This window comes from Myotis nattereri (assembly GCF_964212035.1).
Source record: "Myotis nattereri genome assembly, chromosome: 2".
Lineage (NCBI taxonomy): Eukaryota > Metazoa > Chordata > Mammalia > Chiroptera > Vespertilionidae > Myotis > Myotis nattereri.
Window position 1 is genome coordinate 120905898 of NC_138076.1, and position 24983 is coordinate 120930880.

General features: G+C 40.5%; 1 protein-coding gene across 1 annotated transcript in view; it reads right to left on the minus strand.

Moving 5' to 3' along the window:
• ERC1 (ELKS/RAB6-interacting/CAST family member 1) overlaps nucleotides 1-24983 on the minus strand; it is a 443495-nt gene that overhangs the window by 342432 nt on the left and 76080 nt on the right. The window contains exon 3 of the mRNA XM_081083645.1: nucleotides 12795-13211. Within this exon, the coding sequence (XP_080939771.1) occupies nucleotides 12795-13211 (417 nt within the window). The remainder of the gene's footprint in view (nucleotides 1-12794; nucleotides 13212-24983) is intronic.

Here is a 24983-nt window from a genome sequence, read left to right on the forward strand (position 1 = left end):
TATTTAGTACATCAACCTGTAAGTTACAAAATCATGTTCATAAACAAAATGACAAACTAATCACAAATGTTACTTGGTATAAATGCCATTTTAATGTTACCAGATTTCATCATATCTAAGATGCCATTAAATTTAAGATATACCATTGTTTTATGTGCTGTAAAGGAGGAAATGCCTCCAAATAAATCATGACACAATGCCTTATTATTCAGAATTTTTATTTTATACTGATTGCAACCATGCTTTTTTACTTATTTAACCATAGAGTTTAATCATGTATCATTCTGAACTATTTTTATGACATCGCCGGGAGCTGGTCCATGCTTGCTGTTTCAAGGGACCTGGCATATATGGCATACTGTTCTTAATATGTTTGCTCACCTTCTTGGCACTATGTGTTTTAACCAAGGTCTCTGAGAAAGGTTGTTTCCCCAGGTAGGGATTTTCCCCTGAAGTTAGGGAGGGAATAAAACCTCTTAAGTAAGTGCCAGGCGGGTAATTAATCACTTTAACTATGAACAATCATGCTTAAGCTACATAATCTTTACTCCCTGGAATGGAGATAAGAAACGCCCTAACCTTTGTAATAGAGATTGATAGGATTGAATCAACTGGTATAAATACAGATGTAAGAAGACAGAGAGACAGAAATTGGCACAGAACCTACACAGAACGTTCTCTAGAGACAGAAGAACTTCGCTGGAGAGAACATGGCAAAAGATCCTGGACAGAAACTGGCCTCAGAACCTAGAGACAGAACCTAGTGAGAGAACATAGCAAAAGATCCTGGACTGAACCTGACTACAGAAATTGGCAAGAGAACCTGACTAGAACCTGGTGACTGAACCTGGCTGGAGAACCTGGACAGAACCTGGCTGGAGAACCTAGCGAGGGAACATGGCTACAGAACCTGGCTGGAGAACCTGGAGAACCTGGCTGGAGAACCTAGCAAGAGACCATGGACACAGAACCTGGCTGGAGATCCTAAACAGAACTTTGCTGGAGATCCAGACCAGAACTTGGCTGGAGATCCTGGCTAGGCTGCTGATCAACTGAACGCTGTCTCCGTGTCCTTTTTTCTTCGTCAACTCCGTCCACACCTTTGGGGACCCCTGGACCCGCTGGGGTTGGACCCCGGCAATTCTCCATACCAATTTTTTTTGTTTCAATGTTGATTCACAGTGCAATATTCTGAATACACACTGAACAACAAATTAAAGTCAACAATAAATACCAAGGCTCACACCATCAACTAACATGATAACAAAATGAACAACTTTGCCCTAGCTGGTTTGGCTCAGTGGATAGAGCGTCAGTCTGCGGACTGAAGGGTCCCAGGGTTTTGATTCCAGTCAAGGGCACATGTCCAGGTTTTGGGCTCAATCCCCAGTATGGGGTGTGCAGGAGGCAGCTGATCAATGATTCTCTCTCATCACTGATGTTTCTATTTCTTTCTCCCTCTCTTCCTCTCTGAATTTAATAAAAATATGTATTTTTTTTAAGTTTCTCCCAATGTTTAAAAAACAATGAACAGCTATGACTATGCTTGTGAATACACAGGCAAACAAATCTAGCAGGACTGCTGCCTTGCTGACAAAGAATGTAAAATACCATCAAGGGTAAGACAATTGCACAATTGTTAAAATGGGAAAACTTGTGAATCCTAGAAGTGATGAAATATAGATTTTTAAAATATGGACAATAAAACCTATGATATCCTGGCATGGCCAATGCACAATTCTTTTTGCATTTCATGATACACTAGTGATATAATATACAACAGTCATTTCAAATCACCATTCACTGAAGCTATATTAGAGCTGTTAAGTTCTTTAGACTTCCTTGTTAATGCTTAACTATACCTTTCCCATTTATTCTCAGTACAACCAGAGTAAATTTCAAAAACTAAACCAGATTTTTCAGTCCCTTGATTAAACACTGGAATGGTTTTTCTTGTACTTTGAATAAAATTGGTGTATTATCTGCAAGGATCATGAAGTCAAGTGCTTTTGCCTCCTAAAGGGCATGAATTTTCTTTTGTTCACTGCTGTGTCCCTAGTGCTTTGCACATGGTTAGTGCCCAATAAATATCTGATGAATGAAATAAGTGAGTCTGTCCCTGACTACCGCTTCAACCTCTCATCTCATGCCAGCCTTCCTTTTATACAATACTAGAGACCCGCTGCACGGATTCGTGCACCAGTAGGGTCCCTCAGCCTGGCCTGCGCCCTCTCACAATCCGGGACCCCTGGGGGGATGTCGGATTGCCAGTTTCGGCCCAACCCCCACAAGCCAGGCTGAGGGACCTGTGGGGATTGGGGCCGAAACCAGCAGTCTGACATCCCCCAAGGGATTTAGTAGTGAGCAAAGTGGCAGGCAGCCACGCACCGCGCCGCCCCGGTTCATCCTGGTCCCACTGCGCCTGCCACCACTGCTGCTCAGTAGTGCGCTGCCACGGAGGTGGGAGAGGTTTGCACCGCTGAAGAGCGCTCGCCAGCAGTGAGCCCAGTGTCTGGCACCCATTGGTCAGCTGAGCGGTGCTCCCTCTGTGGTGGTCAATGAACACTAGAGCAACCAGTCATTCCACCCGTCATTTTGCTGTTCGGTCAATTTGCATATTAGGGTTTTATAATATAGGCTACTTTTGCCCTCTAGCTTCCTTACTGTTTGCTCAAAACTCTTTCCCATCAAGCCTTTGAAATTATTAACTCTTCATGAAATGATTTTACCCAAATACTCAGGAAAACTATCTTCTTGTCTTTTTTCAGATCTCCCGTAAAGGGTACCTCCCCAAAGATACACTGTTAACAGAAATTCCCTCCCCCAACATAATTAGATTCCACTCAATTCCTTTATTTGAACTCATAATTATCAGTTTACTGTCTCCTTTTATCATAACGTTAACTCCATCGGCTAATGTATTATTTATAACTAGAGGTCCAGTGCACAAAATTCGTGCACTCGGGGGGGGGGGGTCCCCTCAGCCCGACCTGTGCCCTCTCGCAGTCCAGGAGCCCTCAGGGGATGTCCAACTGCTGACTTACTCCCACTCCCTGGACATCATTAGCTCTACCACAGAGTTGGACATCATTAGCTCTACCACAGAGATGGGAGAGGCTCCCGCCACCACAGCTGCGCTCACCAGCCATGAGCCGGGTTTCTGGCAGAATGGCACTTCGCCCTGTGGGTGCGCACTGACCACCAGGGGTCAGCTCCTGTGTTGAGCGTCTGCCCCCTGGTGGTCAGTGCACATCATAGCAATCGGTCATTCTACCATTTGGTCAATTTGCATATTAGCCTTTTATTTTATAGGATGGTCTTTGGTTAATTACCTCTCACCCACCCACCCACCCACGACTGGCGCCAGGGAGGGATGCAAGAGGTTGGCTAGCCGAGGAGGTACCACGGGAGGGCTCCAGGGCATGTCTGGCCCATCTCGCTCAGTCCTCATCAGCCAGACCGCAGCAGCAAGCTAACCTACCCGTTGGAGCATCTGCCCCCTAATGGTCAGTGTATGTCATAGCAACTGGTCAATCGGTCGACTGTCTGCCCCCTAGTGGTCAGTGCACGTCATAGTGACTGGTTGTACAGTCAACTATCTGCCCTCTGGCGGTCAGTGCACGTCATAGCAAGCAGCTGAGCGGCCTTAGCATATCATTAGCATATTACGCTTTGATTGGTTGAACAGACGACCAGACACTTAGCATATTAGGCTTTTATTATATAGGATAGGATTTCTGTATCTAAACTCATTAGCAAAACTGGTTTGGAGATTTAGTTTGTTTTCTAACTTTCATCAAGTTTTAATATCCAGTGGTCGTGCAGGAGAAAAAATAAACTACAAAGGCTATCCTTTCTATAACCTCCAGGTTTAAATTTCTTTGTCTACATTTCAACTTATCCAACTCACATTTTTTGAGTACCCACTGAGTATTTTAGACACTGGCAATATAAAGATTAAAAAATGGACAGCTTTGATGAAAAAAATTAAGTGAACAATGAAGAAATATACATGTAAGTATATTATAACATTAGTTCATCTATATATATGTATAGAGCTGCACAGAAAAGACTTTAAAAAAGAATTAAAATTTGAGCTAAATCTTAAAAGTAATAAGAGAAATAGAAAGGAAAACAAGCTTTCTAAACATTTATTTCTGAAGCAAGCATTTCCACTTGCTCTTAAATAATTTTAAATTGTATGACTGTGTTTCCTATAAGATGATGCTATACTGTGAATGGCAACTGGACCTGTGTATTGGTATGGTTGACAAGGCCTATATTTCTTTTTTTCCCACTTTTTATTGAATTTATTGAGATGACACTGGTCAACAAAATTATACAGGTTTCAAGTGCACATTTCAACAACACATCATCTGTACACTGCATTTTGTCTTTACCACCCCAAATCAACTCTCCTTTCATCACCGTTTATTCTCCCTATATTCTTCTTCCACCTCTCCACAACAATCACCACACTGTTGTCCCGGTCCACGAGTTTTTTCTTTCTTTTTTGCTCAACCCCTCCAGCCCTCCCCACTGATCCCCCACACACACACACACCAACATCTGTCAGTCTGCTCTCTATCTATGACACAGTTTCTATCTTGCTTGTTGGTTCATTTTGTTTATTAGATTCCACAAAAGAGTGAAATCATATGGCACTTGTCTTTCTCTGACTGGCTGATTTCACTTAGCATAATGCTTTCCAGATTCATCCATGTTGTTTGAAAAGGTAAGCCGTCCTTTTTTATGGCCGAGTAATATCCCACTGTATAAATGTACCACCACTTCCTTATCCACTCTTCCTTATCCACTCATCTACTGATGAGACACTCAAGCTACTTCCAAACCTTGGCTATTGTAAATAACACTGCAATGAACATAGGGGTGCATATATTTTTTTCAAATTAGTGTTTCGAGTTCCTTTGGAATTACTGGGTCATTAGGGAGTTCCATTTTTAATTTTTAGAGGTAACTCTGTACTGCTTTCCACAGTGACTGCACTAATTTGTAATCCACCAACAGTGCACGAGAGTTCCCTTTGCTCCACATCCTCACCAACACTTGATGTTTATTGATGTATTGATGATAGCCATTATGGCAGGTATGAAGTGATATATCATTGTGGTTTTAATTTGCATTCCTCTGATGATTAATGACGTTGAGCATCTTTTTGTGTCTGTTGGCCATTAGTATGTCCTCTTTGGAGAAGTTTCTATTCAGGTCTCTTGCCCATTTTTGATTAACTTATTTGTTTGATTTGTGTTGAGTTTTATAAATTCTTTATAAAGTTGGGATACTAACTCCTTAGTTTGATGTAGTCCCACTTGTTTATTTTTCCTTTTGTTTCCCTTGTCAGAACAAATATATCAGAAAAAGTGTGGCTAAGAGAAATATCTAACATTTTATTGCCTATGTTTTCTTCTAGGACTTTTATGGTTTCAAGTCTAACATTTAACTCTTTAATCCATTTTGAGTTTATTCTTGTGTATGGTGTAAGGAGGTGGTCTAGTTTCTTTTTCTTTTCATTCTTTTTTTTTTTTTTTGCATGTATCTACATCGTTTATTGCATAGACTATCTTTACCCCATTGTATGTTTTTGCTTCCTTTGTCAATTAATTGACTATAAACATGTGGGTTTATTTCTGGGCTCTCTATTCTGTTCTACTCATCTATATGCCTGCTTTTTATGCTAGTTCCATGTTCTTTTGAATACCACTGGCCGTAAAGTACAGTTTTATTATCAGGGAGTATGATTCCTCCAATTGTGTTCTTTCTCAAGATTGCTGTGACTATTAGAGGGTTTTTTACGTCCATATAAAATTATAAAACATTCATTCTAGGTCTGTGATATATGCCATTGGCTTCTTGGTGAGAACTGGGTTGAACATATAGATGGATTTGAGTAGTATGAACATTTTAATGTTAATTCTTCCGATCCATGAACATAGTATATGCTTTCATTTATTTGTAACTTCCTCACTGTTTTCTTTAATGTCTTATAATTTTCTGAGTACAGGTCTTTTACGTCCTTGGTTAAATTTATTCCTAAGTATTTTATTCTTTTTTAAACAATTGTGAATGTAAATGGGCTTGTCTTCTTAGTTTTCCTTTCTGATAATTCATTATTGGTGTATAAAAATGCAACTGATTTCTAGATATTTGCTTTGTATCCTACTACTTTACTGAATTCATTTATCAGTTCTAGCAGTTTTTTTACGGAATCTTTAGGGCTCTCTATATATAGAATCATGTCATCTGCAAACAATGAGTTTCATTTCTTATCTGATTGCTTTGGCTAGGACTTCCAGTACTTTGTTGAATAAAAGTGGTGAAAGCAGATACCCCCAAATTGATCCAGATCTTATGAAAAATACTTGTTTTTGCCCATTGAGCATGATGTCAGCTGTGAGTTTATCATACATGGCCTTTATTACATTGAAGTATGTTCCCTCTATTTCCACTTTGCTGAGAGTTTTTATCAGACATGGGTGCTGGATTTTATCAAATGCTTTTCTGCCTCCATTGATATGATCATGTGATCTTTATCCTTCATTTTCTTTGTGTTTTCTATCTTATTTGTTAATCTGTTGAGTATTGTACCAACTTTGCATCTCTGGAATAAATCCCATTGAATCATGGTGTATGATCCTTTTAATGACTTGCTGGATCAGGTTTGCTTATATTTTATTGAAGATTTTAGTATATAAGTTTATCAGGGGTATTGACCTATAATTTTCTTTATAGTGTCTTTATCTGGTCTTGGGATTAGGATAATGCTGGCTCTCAAAAATGAGCCTGGGAGTCTTCCTTCCTCTTGAATTTTATGGAATAATTTGAGAAGGATAGTTGTTAGATCTTCTTTGAATGTTTGGTAAAATTCACCTGTGAAGCCATCCAGTCCAGAACTTTTATTTGTTGGCAGTATTTTTATTACTGCTTCAATTTCACTAGTTATAATCTATCTATTCAGACTCTCTGATTCTTTTGGATTCAGTTTTGAAAGATTCTAAATTTCTAGGAATTTATTCATTTCTTCCAGATTCTCCAGTTTGTTGGCACATAGTCATTCGTAACGTTTTCTCATAATCCTTTGTATTTCTTTGGTGTCAGTTGTACTTCTCTTTCATTTCTGATTTTATTTATTTGGCTCCACTCTCTTTTTTTCCTTAATAAACATAATGAAAGGTCTATCACTCTTGTTTATCTTTTCAAAAAAACAGGTATTGGTTTCCTTGATCTTTTGTCTTGCTTTTTTGGACTCCATTTCATTTATTTCTGCTCTGATCTTTATTATTTCCTTTCTTCTACTCACTTTGGGCTTTGTTTGTTGTTCTTTTAAAGTTCCTTTAAAAGTAAAGTTAGATTTTATTTGAGATTATTCTTGCTTCTCAAGGTAGGCTTGTAATGCTATGAATTTCCCTTTTAGGATTGATTTCATCGTGTCCCATAGATTTGGGGTTGTTGTGTTGTCATCTTCATTTGTTTCAGGGTATCTTTTGACTTCTTCCTCATTTTAAACTGATTCATTGTTAAGTAATATGTTATTTACTCTTCATGTCTTTGTGTGTTTTTTAGTTTGTTTTTTGTGTCTTTAATACTGGGTACTAGCTGTGGTTATGGGATATATTAATCATGCACCATTAACCATGATTTCCTTGTTCTGGTTAAAAAAAAAAAGACATTCTAACTTAACTGGAATTTGTATACCCCCGGGACCTGGGAGTCAACCTTGGAATGTGGTTTATTCTCATTCAGGACCTGCCTATTATCATAGAAAGATTTAATGGAGTTCCACCCCAGCCTGCATAGCCTACTTTCCCATGTCTTTAATCCCTACTTCCCCCATGTAATCCTTGTCCTACTCTAGATAAGCAGCTGATTTAGGAGGGGCTGCAGAGCAGATTTTTGTGGATGACCTGCTGCTCTCCCATACTGCCAGCAGTATTGGAATTAATGCTTATATATGATCCAACACTTTCTCTGCTTAATTGGCTCAAGTAGTGACTGGCAGCACATGCTTGATATGATTTCAATCTTCTTAAACTTACTGAGGCTTGTTTTGTGTCCTAACATGGTCTATCCTACAAAATGTTCCATGTACACTTGAAAAGAATGTGTATTCCATGCTTTAGGGTAAAATGCTCTGAAGATGTCATTTAAGACCACCATTCCCTTGTTGATTTTCTGCTGGGACATATATCCATTGGTGTAAATGAGGGGTTAAAGTCACATACTATGACTCTATTACTATCCCTGTATGTCCGTCAAGATTTGCTTTACATATTTAAGTGCTCCTGTATTGGGTGCATAAAGGTTTACAAGGGTTATATCCTCTTTTTGGATTGCTTTCTTTACCATTACATACTATCCTTTTTTGTCTCTCACTATATCCTTTGTTTCAAAGTCTATTTTTTCAGATAAAAGTATTGCTACCCCAACATCATTTTTTTCCTATTTGCATGAAATAACTTGCTCCATCCCATTACTTTTGTGTGTATCTTTGTTTCTGAGGTAGGTCTCTTGTAGACTACATATATATATGGGCCTTTTTTTCTTGTCCATTCAGCTACCCTATATCTTTTGATTAGAGCATTTAAGTGATTTGATTATTGATAGGTATGTTTTTATTGCCATTTTATCCTTTTAACTATATCCTTTCATTTTGTTTTGCTTTCTTCTTCTTCTTCTCCTTCTTTAAGCAGGCCCATTAACATTTCTTGTAATATTGGTTTGGTGTAATAAGCTCCTTTATTTCTCTTCTCTGGGAAGTTCCTTAATTCTCCTTAATTTTACATGATAGCCTTGCTGAGTAAAGTAGTCTTGGTTGCAGGTCTTTGCTTTTCATCACTTTGAATATTTCATGGCAACCCTTCTGGCCTGAAATGATTTTGTTGAGAAATCAACTGACAGTCTTATGGGAGCTCCCTTGTAGGTAACTATCTTTCTCTTTCTGTTTTTAAGATTCTCTATTTGTATTTAAACTTTGCCATTTTAATTATAATGTGTCTTGATGTGGGCTTCTGTGGGTTCATTTTCTTTGGAACTCTCTAAGCTTCCTGGATTTCCATGTCTTTTTCCTTCACCAGGTTAGGGAAATTTCTGCTATTATTTCTTCAAATGGGTTCTTGATCCCTTATTCTCTCTTCTCCTTCTGGTATGCCAATGATGCAGACATTGTTACACTTCATGTTGTCCCAAAGTTCCTTTAAACTGCCCTTTATTTTTTAAGTATTTTTTCTTTTTGCTTCTCTGAGTGATATTTTTCTACCTTGTCTTCTCACTTGCAGATTTGATTCTCTGCTGCTTCTAACCTACTGTTAATTCCTTCCAGTGTATTATTTTCAGCTATGTCATTCTTCATTTCTGACTGGTCATTTTTCATGGTTTCTATGTCCATTTTCATGCCATTGAGCATCCTTATAACCATTACTTTGAACTCTATATGATAAACTGCTTGCCTCCATTTCATTTAGATCTTTGGAGATTTCTCCTATTTTTTCATTTGGGGTATATTTCTTTGTCTCCCTGTTTTGGCTTCCTCTTTGTTATTTCTATGTATTATATAGATCTACTTTGCCTTCATGTCTTCATGGGGTGGCCTTATGTAGTAGGTGTCCTTGTGGAGTTCAGTAGTTCAATCTTCTTGACCACCTGAATTCGGTGCTCCAAGAATGTCCTTGTGCGAGTTATGTGAGCTTGCCTGTTTATTACTGAGTCTTGACTGCTATTGGCATATTCCTGTGCAGAATGGACCCTCAGGCTGGCTGGCTGTGAGGCTCAACCCCAACCATGGCATGTGAGTTGCTGTGCAGGTATTGACCACATGAAGTGAATTCAATCAGCAGGATGTGGTGCTGCCAAGATCTCCCTTTGGATATGCTGCTTGTGAAGCTTACTGAATCCTGCTCTGATTTTGTCTGAAGCTGGTCACTGGGTGTGTTGGTGTTGGGGCCTCACAGGAGGGACTCTGGTACAGGCCAAAGTCAGACGCTGCCTATGACTGTTTGTAACTACAAGGGATCGACAGTTTGTGGCTGCCTCTGCTGGACCTGGGTGTATGCAGGAAGGACCAAGCTACTCACCACAGTAGGCTTTTACTAGCACCAGGCCCCTGAAATCCACTTCTGCCTGTTTGTTGCCTAAGAGGCTCAGTCACTGACAGAGCCTCTGGCTGTACTCAAATTGTATGAAGTAGGTTCACAGTGGGTCACCAGGTAGGGGCAACTGGTGCTTACCAGACTGATACAGGTTCAAACTTGGTGCCAGTGCTGGGTCTAAGGCCACTCAGTAAATGTTCCCTGGCCTACCAAATCTATCTGTATGCTTGCACACCTTTGTGTTGGGGTAGAGACTCAGGAAGTCATCAGGATGAGGCTTAATGACTCAATAGACCAATATTTAGCCAAGTGAAGGCAGGACTCTCCTCCATTCAGGCATGTGAGGAGATAATGGCCCCTGTTCTAGAGCCACAAAGTTTAGTCTGTCCCAGATTCAGTTTCAGTGTGGCTGCTTCTGTAAATTCTTGGTTATAAGACTTCTCTTCAGCAGTCTTCAGGATGGTTATTCAAGATGACTTTCTATAATTTTAGATATAATTCCAGTTTGGTACTCGGAGGCGGCAAGTGTAAGTCCACCACCTACTCCTGCATCATTTTGGATCTCCCCAACAAGGCCTATATTTCTTTCCACATGAGGTACATGAGTGAGACTTGTTATCTGTAGAGTTTATTTGAAAATCGGTCATAAATTTATGGATTTCCTACCACCTTTTCAAATTTACCAAAATTCTGATTGTTCTCTGCCAGAGTAACATGGTGACTTTTCATAATACTTAGCTATTTACTATTTGTTAACCCCCAAACTCAAAATTAAATGGGCATAGGTTGAAATATTCAGAAGAGAAGCAGTAAAAATGTAACATTCAAAGTTCATCAAGATGCTGGTATAGTTTTCGTGTTGCATGCTGTTTGATGTACTATGGCCAGACTCTGGATTATCTCATTGAAATATAAAGTCTTTAAAATAAACTGAAAGAAACTCAGGATGTGTTTATAATATGGGAAATTACAGAAAACTTTCTAAGAAAGTATGATGTGATGGTAATTTGAAGAGCATAAAATATACACTGCTACAGATTAATCATAACAATATAGTTAGTATGTGTTGAAAGGATCAACTGGTCTAATCACTCTAAAAGACAAGATAGCCTGGCTGGCATGCCTCAGTGGTTGAGCATCAACCTAGAACCAGGAGGTCACAGGTTTGATACCCGGTCAGGGCACATGCTCAGATTGCAGCTTCGATCCCAGGTAGGAGGAGTGTAGAAGGCAGCCAATCAATTATTCTCTCTCATCACTAATGTTTCTCTCTCTCCCTCTCCCTTCCTCTATGAAATCAATAAAAAAAATTTTTTTAAAGACAAGTTTCAAAAATGTACATATTATTTGACTGAGCAAAATGTATAGGAATTTATCCTAAACAAAATTAATATATAGGGATAAATGATTAAGGAAATTTAGTACAGCACAGTTGATAATACTGAAAAGTTAATAGTGGTCTAAATTTTCAACAGTAAGAGATATTCAAATAAATGCAATGAAACGTTATAAATGCATTTGAAATTATAAAACTTTACAAGTATTGACAAAGAAAGACAGACAGTCAAGACGAATTATTAAGAAAGTGGGTGACATTACATTATGCATAGCTGCATACACATAGGAAAACTGACATTTATCACGAGGTACTGATACCTTGGGTTTAAAGTTTTTGCTAATATATTTTCTAATTTTACTATACTAAAGTACAATGGATTTACTCTGTAATAAAATTATTTTTTAAAAAAATGAATTTCTCTTTAAAAAATAAAAATGTCCTCAGTGTAGATATTTCTGATTTTTTGCAAAAGGAGAAACTGTGAAACAAACTATAAATTTAAAAGTATTCTTTTAAAGTTACCATTTTGCTGTCTTGGGAATATTCCATTTTTTTTAAATCTCCTTCCTTACATTTCATTTAAGAAGGAATTATTCACACTGGCATTAACACAGTTCTAAGTTGTTTTTTTTCTCTATCCAGATATGAAAGTTATCTGAAGTCTCTGACCACATGTAGAGAATAAAGCTATCAATTTTTTTAATTCAATGTGAAGCATTATCTAGAAAAGTGAAAACTTAACAACCACAATGGTCAGCTAAAGTCTGAGTTTTCTTTCTATAAGTGACAGTATGCCTATATGTCCTTCTTTCTCACTATGCCTCCATGGCAGCAAATGATTTTTAGCACATATATTTAGCACATATATTTTATATTAAGGCAACAGTTTTCATGGAAACCATAAGGCAAACATCCGTTACTGCTGTCAAGGACTTTATGAGCACACCTAAATTGAAGTTACTGCTTACTTTCTCTTATTAATATTTTAAAATTGACCAATAGTTAGCTACTCTGATTCTGGTTTTGTTGCATGTGTGTCTCTGAACAAATCAAAAGATGAGTAACAAATACAAAAAATGCTGTGCCTCTCTAGCAACAAAATGTGTCTATAGAAACCAGGAGGGGAAAAGAAAGACCCAGAAAGTTATCAAGCCAGTACACATACCAGTCACTGTTATCTCATGCGAGAGAGCAAATCAGAACAGAAACCAGTGAACCACTTAAAATACCAAAGAAAAAATTCCCTTCCACTACCTTGGTGGAGCACATAAATTTATTTAGGCCAAGCAAGATGCTGACTAATCACGATAAAAAGACAGTAAGTAATAACAATTGAAAAAATGGTCACTCACCTCTCTCAACATGTTGTTCTCTTTTTCCTTCTGCTCCAAAAGGCTTTCTAGGTGGTGGACGTGCATCTCTGCCTCTGCCAGTCGTCTTGTTCTCTCATGGTCTTCCTCAGTAGCCTTAGCAGAAAGTCCTTTGCTCTGCAACATCTCCAGAAGTTTCTTGATAGATTCATCCCGAGCATTCAGGGTTTGCTTCTGAGTCTCAATACGCAGTTCCATTTCCTCCAGAGTCTTTCGAAGAAGAAATAGCTCTTTGGCCTGTCTTTCATGTTCAGCATGTAGCCTCTGGAAGTTCTCCTCCGTCAGCTCTGCCACACAAGGTTCACCAGTCCTATTGCTACTGTCTTGCTGAAACAGCTGGTTTAGGTCCCTTTGAATCCGTAATTCATCCTGGAGAGCCTGAATTGTCATTTGCATGTGCTAGAACCAAGACAAAAAAGAAAACCCCAAATCAGCTTTCCTCCTCAAGCAGCAAAAACAGAGCCTATTGAAGAGTCAGAAAGTAACTACCAGAGCTCTCAGAACCTTGTAGTTAGCCAATCAGGATCCACATTATTCAGTATTACATTGTCTTAAAAAAGTATTGAGATAATCTGTAAAATATCAATAATTTGTTATGCTTATTCCCAAAAGGAAGCAAGTATGGCAGCTCCTCACTTTGCATAAGGCATGACAAAATAAAGACACTGTTTAAAATAATTGAAGATATTACTAAATAGAACTAAGGGGAAGGGAGAGAAAAGATATGGGAAATTCACAGAAATACAAACATATCATACAAAAAATTTCACCAAAAATTACCCTTAATTTATTATAATAGGGTGCGATACTGGTATCATGTATCCATGACATTATTTTTCTCTAACTAAAAAATTTAGAACTCAGGATAAATTGGCATTCTTCAGTTATCTAAACCCCACACTATTCAGCATTTACCCCTTAACCTCTTCTTATGCAGTCTTCTCTGCCCTGTCCATCTCTCATGGCTAGTTAAACCCTACTTTTCCTTTCATTCTTAGGTCAGGCATCATCTCCTCTAGAAAGTCTGTTCTGACTCCCCGAACTGAAAGAAAGAAAGATAGAAAAAGGGAGGAAGGAATTAGTGGAGAAAGAAAAGTACAGAAAAGAAGAAAAGATAGTACCCCAATAAGAAATGACAATAATAAAAATATCATACTAAGCAATGTCAAGATTGAAGTGATTCCATTAAAAATAAAATCAAAATACGTTTTTAAAAAATCTTTAAAGTTAAACTGACCAGCAAAGGGACGCTATAAGAACCATTTCTGCCGAAACTGGTTTCGCTCAGTGGATAGAGCGTCAGCCTGCGGACTCAAGGGCCCCGGGTTCAATTCCGGTCAAGGGCATGTACCTGGGTTGCGGGCACATCCCCAGTGGGAGATGTGCAGGAGGCAGCTGATCGATGTTTCTCTCTCATCGATGTTTCTAACTCTCTATCTCTCTCCCTTACTCTCTGTAAAAAATCAATAAAATATATTTAAAAAAAAAAAAGAGGGAGAAACTAAGATGGCGGCATAGATAAACACTGGGAAATAGTCGCCTCCCACAACAATTGAAAAATATCCCAAAGGACGGAGCAAACATCGTCCAAAACAACAGGAAGGCTGGCTGAGTGTAATTTCTACAACTAGAAGACAAGAAAAGCACGCTGAGAGCCAGAGGAGCTGCGGAGGCTGAGTGCAGAGGTACGGCGGCGGCTCGCGCACACGGAAAGGGGGTGGCACCTGAGGACGCGGCTGTCTTTTTGAATCACAAGCTCCCGACTGCTCTGAACTCCGGTTCTGGGAAGTCTCTGGGGACCCAGGACTCATACGGGGAGAGGCTGCTCTGTCAGGCGGCAGCGGGCGAACTTGAGGGCGGATTTCCCTCAGAGGTGCTTGCAGCCGTTACCGGGACACTGAGACGCAGGACTCAGGGCGCGGAGAATCAGCCATAGCTTCTTTCTCCGCCCTTTTGACTCCCTGAGACCCCGCCCCACCCAGGCTGCAGCAGAGGCTTTTGCATGTGAATGTACCTAACTACAGCCCAGCCAAGCAGACCCGGAACTTCCAAGAGAAGGCCCAAGGCCCCGCAGCGGCTTGCATTGCTTCACAGCTGAGCCTCTTCATGGCGGCTCCGGCTGTGTGGCCTCAGGCAGGGGCTGAATTAGCACCTCCTTAGATCCAGGAGCCACTGTACCCAGTGGTCAGAGGGGGAACATTCTCCCACTTCAGACACAGCTGCTTCCCACAGCCAATTGGCCTGGAGGTCAATTCCTCCCAGTGATCCTACAACAACCAAGGCACCAAGAGTGCACTAAGAGTGTCCACCCCAGGTAACTGGGGAGGCTGAGCCACTGGGCCCTACAGGACATCTGGCGCGCAGGGCCACTCTATCAACACAGGGAAGCAGCCAAAATGCGGAGACAAAGAAACAGGTCACAATTGGCAGAAACGGAGGAGGGCAGACAGCTGGATATACAGTTCAAGGCCACGTTTATAAGGTTTGTCAAGAACTTTATGGAAACCGCCGATAAATTTAATGAATCCCTCAAGGAGTATAGTGAGACCATGGAGGACATGAAAAAGGTCCAACTAGAAATTAAGCATACACTGACTGAAATAAAGAATATTTTACAGAGATCCAACAGCAGACAAGAGGATCCCAAGAATCAAGTCAAAGATTTGAAATACAAAGAAACAAAAAATACCCAACCGAAAAAGAAAAAGGAAAAGAGATTCAAAAAGTATGAAGATAGTGTAAGGAACCTCTGGGACAACTTCAAGCGTACCAACATCAGAATTATAGGGGTACCAGAAGGAGAGAGAGGGCAAGATATTGAAAACCTTTTTGAAGAAATAATGACAGAAAACTTCCCCCACCTGGTGAAAGAAATGGACTTACAAGTCCAGGAAGCGCAGAGAACCCCAAACAAAAGGAATCCAAAGAGGACCACACCAAGACACATCATAATTAAAATGCCAAGAGCAAAAGATAAAGAGAGAATCTTAAAAGCAGCAAGAGAAAGACAGTCAGTTACCTACAAGGGAGTACCCATCCGACTGTCAGCTGATTTCTCAACAGAAACCATGCAGGCCAGAAGAGAGTGGCAAGAAATATTCAAAGTGATGAATAGCAAGAACCTGCAACCAAGATTACTTTATCCAGCAAAGCTATCATTCAGAATGGAAGGTCAGATAAAGAGCTTCACGGATAAGAAAAACCTAAAGGAGTTCATCACCACCAAACCAGCATTATATGAAATGCTGAAAGGTATTCTTTAAGAAGAGGATGAAGAAAAAGGAACTCTTACCATTTGCCACAGCATCGATGGAACTGGAGAGCGGATAAATACCACAAGATCTCACTTATTTGTGGAATATAATGAACAACATAAACTGATGAACAAGGACTGATCCAGAGACGGAGAGGCTTTGATTGGACTGTCGGGCCTTGGAGGGAAGGTAGGGGAGGGTGAGGGCAAGGGGGAAGGATCAACCAAAGGACTTATATGCAAGCATATAGGCCTAACCAATGGACACGGACAACGGGGGGGTGAGGGGATGAGCGGGGGGGGGGGGGGCGGGGGGGGTAGAGGGTACACATATGTAATATCTTAATCAATAAAAAAATATATATTAAAAAAAGAACCATTTCTATAGTGTTTAAAACTTGAGAATGCTCACCAGTAACAAACAGAGCCATTGCAGAACTATAATGAACCATAAAAATACTGTTCATTCCAAAAGCATTTTAAAGTATCAAGCTCACTTCTTTCCCAATTCTCTACAACCCAGTTTCAAACACCTGCATAGGTCAATGAGGTTAACAACTTTTTCAAATTTAGTCACTGAAATACTGGTAAATGACTTAACAAGAAAGAAGGGTAAAGAAAAAACAGGTAGGTGAAATCATCAGCCATGGAAAGTGTTAACAGCTAACATTGGTAGTGCCATTATTGGAAGTGGATTCTGCTGAATGAACACACACTGTAGGCAAGACGCTTGGCTATGTGAAGGCAATCCCTGCTGACATTCAACTGCAGCGTACAATGTAAGGCCCGTTGAAAGGGGTTAATGTCTGTGTCAATCAGAGCTATGTCAACACTTAAGTCACTGTGTACCCAAAGCTTACAATAGCTACAGAATTTTTTTTTTCATTCCCTTTTCCTCCAGAAAAATAGAAGTGAGAAAGTCTGATACTGACAAAGAGTACAAAAAGATCATGACCTTACAGTTATATAGAGAAGCATGCATGTACAAAGTTATTACTTAAGATGCTTTCACATACACTATAACAACAAAATTTAAAGTTGGGATAAAGCCCAACAATATTATTTACAGAGATCATTCTTTCTGGGAGAGAAAACACCATAAAACATACAAACAACATCAGTAAACCAGAATGAACTGACCAAAATTATTCACATCTTTCTTCAAGACATATTTTTAGTAATGTACTTCCTTATAAAAATAAAATCTAAAAAAATAGAATAAAATAAAATCTAGAGGCTTCCAGTAAAGATGGTGGAGTAGGTAACGCTGTGCTCGTCTACTCCCATGACCACATCAAAACACCAACTAGATTATACAATCACCATCCATGAGAAGCAGCTGAACAGAACCCCTGTAACTAAGGATGTAAAGAAGCCACATTGAAACTGGTAGGAGGGGTGGAGATGTGGAACATGCAGGTCCCACACCCAGGGCATGGTGGTTAGGAATCAAGAGGAATATCTAGACTGCAGTGATTCCTCCTGAGGAACAAGGGGTCCCAGAACCCACATCAGGCTCCCAAACTTGAGATATCAGTGCCAAGAAGAGGGTCCGCAAAACATCTGGCTGTGAAAAACAGTACACATTGCATCCATAAAGGATAGGGAGCAGCTGGAGACTGAGGTGAATCTCTTTAAAAACCCACACACTCACTAGCTCACAAATTCACTTGTAGTAAGCTCCAGCACAAGGGCAGCAGCTCAAGAAACACCAAGGAAAAATTTCAGAATAAGGGCTGGAGGAGCAGGGGTTAGAGAAACTCTCTCTAGGGCAGCCGTGGGCAAACTACAGCCAGGAGGCTGGATCCAGCCCATTTGAAATGAATAAAACTACTGAAATAAAAGACCGTACCCTTTTATGTAATGATGTTTACTTTGAATTTATATTAGTTCACACAAACACTCCATCGATGCTTTTGTTCTGGCCCTCCGGTCCAGTTTAAGAACCCATTGTGGCCCTCGAGTCAAAAAGTTTGCCCACCCCTGCCCTAGGGACAACAAAAATTCTGGCAAGTGCCACTGTTCCTTTGTGAACTCAGCATAGGCAAGCCCACAAACAGACTCAGTATAGGCAAATGCCAAATCTGTGCTCTCCATTAACCTGGCTGAAACCATTCACTCCATCCTGGTGATCCCCTGAGACTCTATCTCACCCAACTCTGAACCTGATCCTCGAGGCTCCTCTGCAGGAACGACCTGCTTCAGATCATACAGCACACCTTTCCAAAATCTCACAAAGTTGCATTAACTCTAAACAAGCAGTGGCTGGCCTTAGCGTGCCTTATAGTTCTTAACAAGCAGCTCCAAGCAGAACAAAATGGGCAACCAGTATAAACTTGCACTGTAATTCCCATCGGGTGGCTCCAAACCTGGCATAAGCAGCAGCCACCTTGGGCTAAAACATAGCTTCAACTAAGCAGCCGCAAGCCGGGCACAAGTGGCAGCTGGCCTCAGCTCATACTGTGGTGCCCACATAGGCCAAACCGACAGAAAGTGGCAGCCAGCTTCTGTTCTCAGGGTAGCCTCTCCCGGGAGCCTCAACCCCAGCAAAAATGGCAACCAACCATAGATCACTCTGTAGCTCCTACCAAGAGGCCCCAAGCCAGAAACAAGCAAAAGTTGACCTGGGCCTGCACCAAACCACCTCCCAAAAGTCTCTAGAGGCAACATACCAATGGCCAGCTACAGACCACACAAGAGCACCATCCAACCAACTCCACAAACAATGCTCCTGAAGGACAAACATGGCTGGCACCAACAGGGTCAGCTGCCAAACAGCAGTTTCTCTGTTGTAGTTGCGACCAGCCCTCATAACCAGTCAGTCAGAAGGTCAATCACATCCACTGACATGCCAACAGCAATCAAGGCTCAACTACAACAAGAAGGCACACACAACCCACACAAGAAAAACCCATGAAGGACCCAGCTCAGATGACCAGGGAGACTGCACCACTTGGCCTCACAGGACACCTTATACATAAGGTACCTCTGTCAAGTACAGGAGACATAGCAGATCAACCAAATAAATAAAAACAAAACAGGGAGTGGACCAAAATGAGAAGAAAAAGAAACATCACAAATGAAAGAATAGGACAAAACTCCAGAAAAAGAACTAGACAAAATGGAGGCAAGCAATAAACCAGATACAGAATTCAAACCAATGGTTATAAGGATGCGTCATTAACTTAGGGAAAGAAGAGATGAACTCAGTGAGAACTTCAAAAAACACACAAAGGACATAAAGATCATTTAAAAAAAAAAAAGAAACCAGAACTGAAGAATACAATATCTGAAAAGAAAAATACACAAGAAAGAATAAAAAGCAAATTCAATGAAGCAGAAGATCAAATCAGTAATTTGGAACACAAGGTTATGGAAAACAACCAATAGGAACAGCAAAAAAAAAAATTTTTTTTCTAAGAATGAGTAGTTGAAGGGATTCTCCTAAGATAATATCAAGCATACAAAAATTCACATAATAAAGATACCAGAAAGAGAAGAGTGAGAGCAAGGAATTAAAAACCTAGTTGAAGAAATAATGACTGAAAAATTCCCTAAAAAGGAGAAGGAAATATACAAGTTCAGAAAGCATAGAAAAGAGGCCCAAAACAAGACACATCATAATTAAAATGCCAAAGGTTATAAACAGAGAGAGAATCTTTTTTAAAAAAAATATTTTTATTGATTTCAGAAAGGGAGAGGGAGATAGAAACATCAATGATGAGAGAGAATCACTGATTGGCTGCCTCCTGCATACCCCCTACTGGGGATCCAGCCCATAACCTGGGCATGTGCCCTTGGCCAGAAATGAACCCAGGACTCTTCAGTACACAGGCCAATGTTCTATCCACTAAGCAAAACTGGCTAGGGTGAGAATCTTACAAGCAAAAAGCAAAAGAAGTTAGTTAAATACAGGGGAGTTTAAATAAGACTACCAGCTGTTTTCTCAATGGAAACTTTGCAGTACAAAAAGAATTGGCATAAAATATTCAAAGTGATGAAAAGCAAGGACTTACCAGTACAACAAAGATTGCTCTATTCATCAAGCCTATTATTTAGAATCAAAGAAAAGATAAAGTGTTTCCTAGACAAAACCAGTACTTAAAAAAATGTTTAAAACATTTCTTTAAGACGAAAAGATAAAAATACATGACTTAAAAACATATAGGCACAGCCAGCATGGTTCAGTGACTGAGCATCAACCTAAGAACCAGGAGAGGTCAATCCTCAGTGTGGGGCATGCATGAGGTAGCCGATCAATGATTGTCTCTCATCATTGTGGTTTGTATCTCTCTCTCCCTCTCCCTTTCTCTCTGAAATTAAATATATATACTAGTGGCCCAGTGCACGAAATTCATGCATGGAGGGTTGGGGTGTCCCTCAGCCCGGCCTGCACCCTCTCCAATTTGGGACCCCTTGGGGGATGTCCGACTGCTGGTTTAGGCCTGATCCCTGGAATCGGGCCTAAACTGGCAGTCAGACATCCCTCTCACAATCTGGGACTGCTGGCTCCTAACCGCTCACCTGCCTGCCTGCCTGATCACCCCTAACCACTCTGCCTGCCGGCCTTCTTGCCCCCAACTTCCAACCACTGCTGGCGTGCTCGCCCCCAACTTCCGCCCCCACCGGTCTGATCGCCCCCAACTGGCCCCCTCTGCCAGACTGCTCGCTCCCAACTGCCCCACTCTGCCGGCCTGATCACCCCAACTGCCCTCCCCTCCTAGCCTGATCGCCCCTAACCACCTCTGTCTTGGCCCCGCCACCATGGCTTTGTCTAGAACAGGGGTGGGCAAACTTTTTGACTCAAGGGCCACAATGGGTTCTTAAACTGGACCGGAGGGCTGGAACAAAAGCATGGATGGAGTGTTTGTGTGAACTAATATAAATTCAAAGTAAACATCATTACATAAAAGGGTACGGTCTTTTTTTTTTTTTTAGTTTTATTCATTTCAAACGGGCCGGATCCAGCCGGCGGGCCGTAGTTTGCCCACAGCTGGCCTAGAAGGACATCTGGAAGGACGTCCGGAAGGTTTCCCGGTCTAATTAGCATATTACCTTTTTATTAGTGTGTGTGTGTGTGTGTGTGTGTGTATTTTTTTTTTTAAATAGATATATAGCCCGGTGACAGGGTGGGATGCCGGAATAGGACACGTGCTGTTGCTTCTGCTACCATCTGAAACACCCACCAGTCTTCAGAACAGCTAAGAGTTGCCTCTTGGGTGTGGCCATGGACACTCCCTGCCAATCTAACAGGAATGAGAAAGCTCATGTCCAAGGTGACCTAGTGGGTGGCATGGCGAGAACTGTAAGCAGCATGTTGACTGTTGTCCTTGTTGCTGTTAGGACTGAATCCAGTAGATGGAAAGCTGGAGACCCTAATACCGAAGCCCTGGACGTGCCATTTCAAGGCCTCCTCCAGGGCTCCCATATATTTTTATTTTACTTATTATCATAAATTTAAAATATATTCATTAAAAATAATCTTTTTTAGATTTTAGGTGACATAGAAATATGTTAAGTATGTAGTTATTACTTTATGTACCTTTGCTTTCCTTTTAATTTTACCCTCCCCTCATGTCATAAAATGTCTTTTTATTTTTCAACTAGAGGCCTGATGCACGAAATTCATGCAAGGGGCTCAGCCCTCGGAGCCGCAGCTTCATCTGGAAGGTCGTCTGGCTGTCCGATCTAATGAGCATATTACACTTTTATTATTATAGATCAGATTAGAGTCAATATTATTTTGTATTAGTTTCAGGTATACTGCAAAGTAAAGTGTCCCCTCAATATTTCTGGTACCCACCAGGCCCCATATATACAGATCACAGTACGACTGACTGTTCTCCCTACACTATCATCTGCTACTGAAAGAGTTAGTGCACACCCTTTGGTGGTGCTCAGACATTGATAGGCAAGTAGTGTTTTAGGTGCCACACATTTCCTTTGCATTAAACATGCTTTTATATCATCCTTTTGAATTTATTCAACTTGTTGAAATAATTCCAATGAATTAGAATTGCTCTGGATAAAACTACTCAATTTATATATAGATCCAAAACTTAGCTTTCCCCCTCATTATAGATCCTTCTCATTAATTTGCCTCCCAGTGTTTATGCGAATTCAAACTGTACAATATTATTCAAAACTATAAAATATTAGGTGTCAGTGTCTTTATTCCGCTTACTATGACACTGCAGAGAAATTATTCTTCATCACTGCTCAGCAAAATCATCATATTTGCTTAATGCTTAGTCATCACTTATATTTTTTCATTTTATTTTTTCCAGTTTCCTTGCATTATTATAGTGTCTCTGTTACTGGTTTTTGAGAGCTTGTTTATGACTAAAGATGCACTAGGCCTCTATCCTATATAATAAAAGGGTAATATGCAAACTGACCCTAACAGCAGAACAACTGGGAATGACTGGTCACTATGACACACACTGACCACCAGGGGGCAGACGCTCAATGCCGGAGCAGCCCTCTGGTGGTCTGTGCACTCCCACAGGGGGGAGCTCTGCTCAGCCACAAGCCAGGCTGAAGGCTGCCAGTACAGCGGTGATGGTGGGAGCCTCTCCCGCCTCCTCAGCAGCACTAAGGATGTCTGACTACAGCTTAAGCCTGCTCCCTGCTGGCAAGTGGACATCCCCCGAGGTCTCCCGGGCTGCCAGAGGGATATCTGATTGCCAGCTTAGGCCCAATCACCCAGGGAGCAGGCCTAAGCCAGCAGGTGGTCATCACCCGAGGGGTCCCAGACTGCGAGAGGGCACAGGCCAGGCTGAGGGACCCCCCTCCCCCCAGTGCACAAATTTTTAGTGTTAATAATAAAAGTCCAGTCACTCAAGAGGAGATTGAGTGTGCTCTCTGTTGGAGGAAGGCGCTAGTCATCCTTCTCCCTGTAAAGGCAGAGAAGCCTAAAAGAGAACAAAGGGTAGACAAAGAAGGGTAGACAAATCTTGGGAATACTATTCTCAGGAAAGGAGGGGGAGCATATGGGTCACAGAAAAAAAGGAAGGGACCCCTCACTGAACCTTTAGATTCCAAGGCCAGCATTCTCACCCCCTTCCCAAAGAACACTTTCTTCACCTAACAGTCTGGCTACTATCAGAAACTGAACTCATCACCCACACCTTAGCACGTTATCTCTAAGGGGAAATGTGGCAGTTTTGAATCCAAGTAGCTAGAGGTGTGGGAACAGGCTGCGGGGCCTGCTCCCTTCACCCCCTGCCCTTTTCTCCAGCCTCATAGGCCTATACATAATTTTCAAAAGTGTTTGATAACTTAAAGGCTTTGGAGCATTACTGGGTTAAATGGTAAACACCTAAATATTTTGAAATAACAGGATACTGAAACATTAATTAATTTGAGTTTGCCTCTTAGGGAAAATATAGAGAATGGATTTGAATCTGTTAATGAATAAGTCTTGTATTTTATTTAAAATATCTCTTAAAGTGTGGATGTATTGCTAATCTGAGGAATATTAATTACTTCCATGCCACCTAAAAATTAAGGTTCCTAAGGGTTAAAAAAATCTAAAATTATGGGAAGAAATTATGGTTTTGGTATAATAGAGAAAGCATGGGGCATGAAAATACATTTTGAAGAAAGTGGTTTCTAAAGCTAGTTACTTCTGAAAGTTGTAAGGTTTTCTAAAGAAATATTTGTGAAAGTTATAAAATAATTGTAAAGAAAAATGTTGAGCCCTAGCCAGCTTGGCTCAGTGGATAGAGCGTCGGCCTGCAGACTGAAGGGTCCCAGGTTCGATTCTGGCCAAGGGCACATGCCTGGGCTGCAGGCTCCATCCCTAGTAGGGGGTGTGCAGGAGACAGCCAATCAATGATTCTCTGTCATCATTGATGTTTCTATCTCTCTCTCCTTCTCCCTTCCTCTCTGAAATCAATAAAGAAATATATTTTTTAAAAAAAGAATTTAAAAAGAAAAATGTTGAAAAGAAGTTGAATAAATGACACAGACCAGTAAGCCAGGATAGGGAATAGGGAAATTGAAATACAGTAGGTCCTCAGGTTACGTCGGATATCTGTTCCTACGGCGCGACTTAACTCGATTTTCACCGTTAAGTCGAAACCCAACTTTAAGCACCTACGTCACTCACATGGAGCACATACACAGCAGTAATGAAGTGAAACAGTAAAAAAAAATTAAAAGAAAGATAACAATTCCTGACCTTTACTTGTGGTAAATAAATAATAAAAAACATAAAGCATATATGTACATACATCGAAATGACAGAACTTTTTTTTTTTAATAAATAAATGGGAGATGGCGATGTAAGCACAAAACGACATACGTTGAGTCCCACGTAACCCAAGGACTGCCTGTAGTAAAACAGCAATTGGAGTCATCTAGTAAATCTTATCTTCCCTAAACCGAGGACACTTTAAGAGTAAATGATTTTTATTTTGCCTCCCTAAACAGAGAGTAAATAGATTATATCAATGTACTCAGGGACATTGATAGCAGAAATCCAATTAGTGTCATTTGCTGACCACATCAAAGGACACATGAAGTTAGAAAATAAACCTTATTTCAGTTCTTCCTTTTCTGAAGCAAAAGTTCTATAAATTATTATGTTACATTAATCGGGTATTTAAAAAAAAGTAATCTGCCGAAACCGGTTTGGCTCAGTGGATAGAGCGTCGGCTTGCGGACTGAAAGGTCCCAGGTTCGATTCCGGTCAAGGGCATATACCTGGGTTGCGGGCACATCCCCAGTGGGAGATGTGCAGGAGGCAGCTGATCGATGTTTCTCTCTCATCGATGTTTCTAACTCTCTATCTCTCTCCCTTCCTCTCTGTAAAAAATCAATAAAATATATTTTTTAAAAAAAAACTTAAAAAAAATAAATAAGTAAAAAAAGTAATCTTAGTTGTGGGAACTGAAGTTTTACTAGCTTATGTT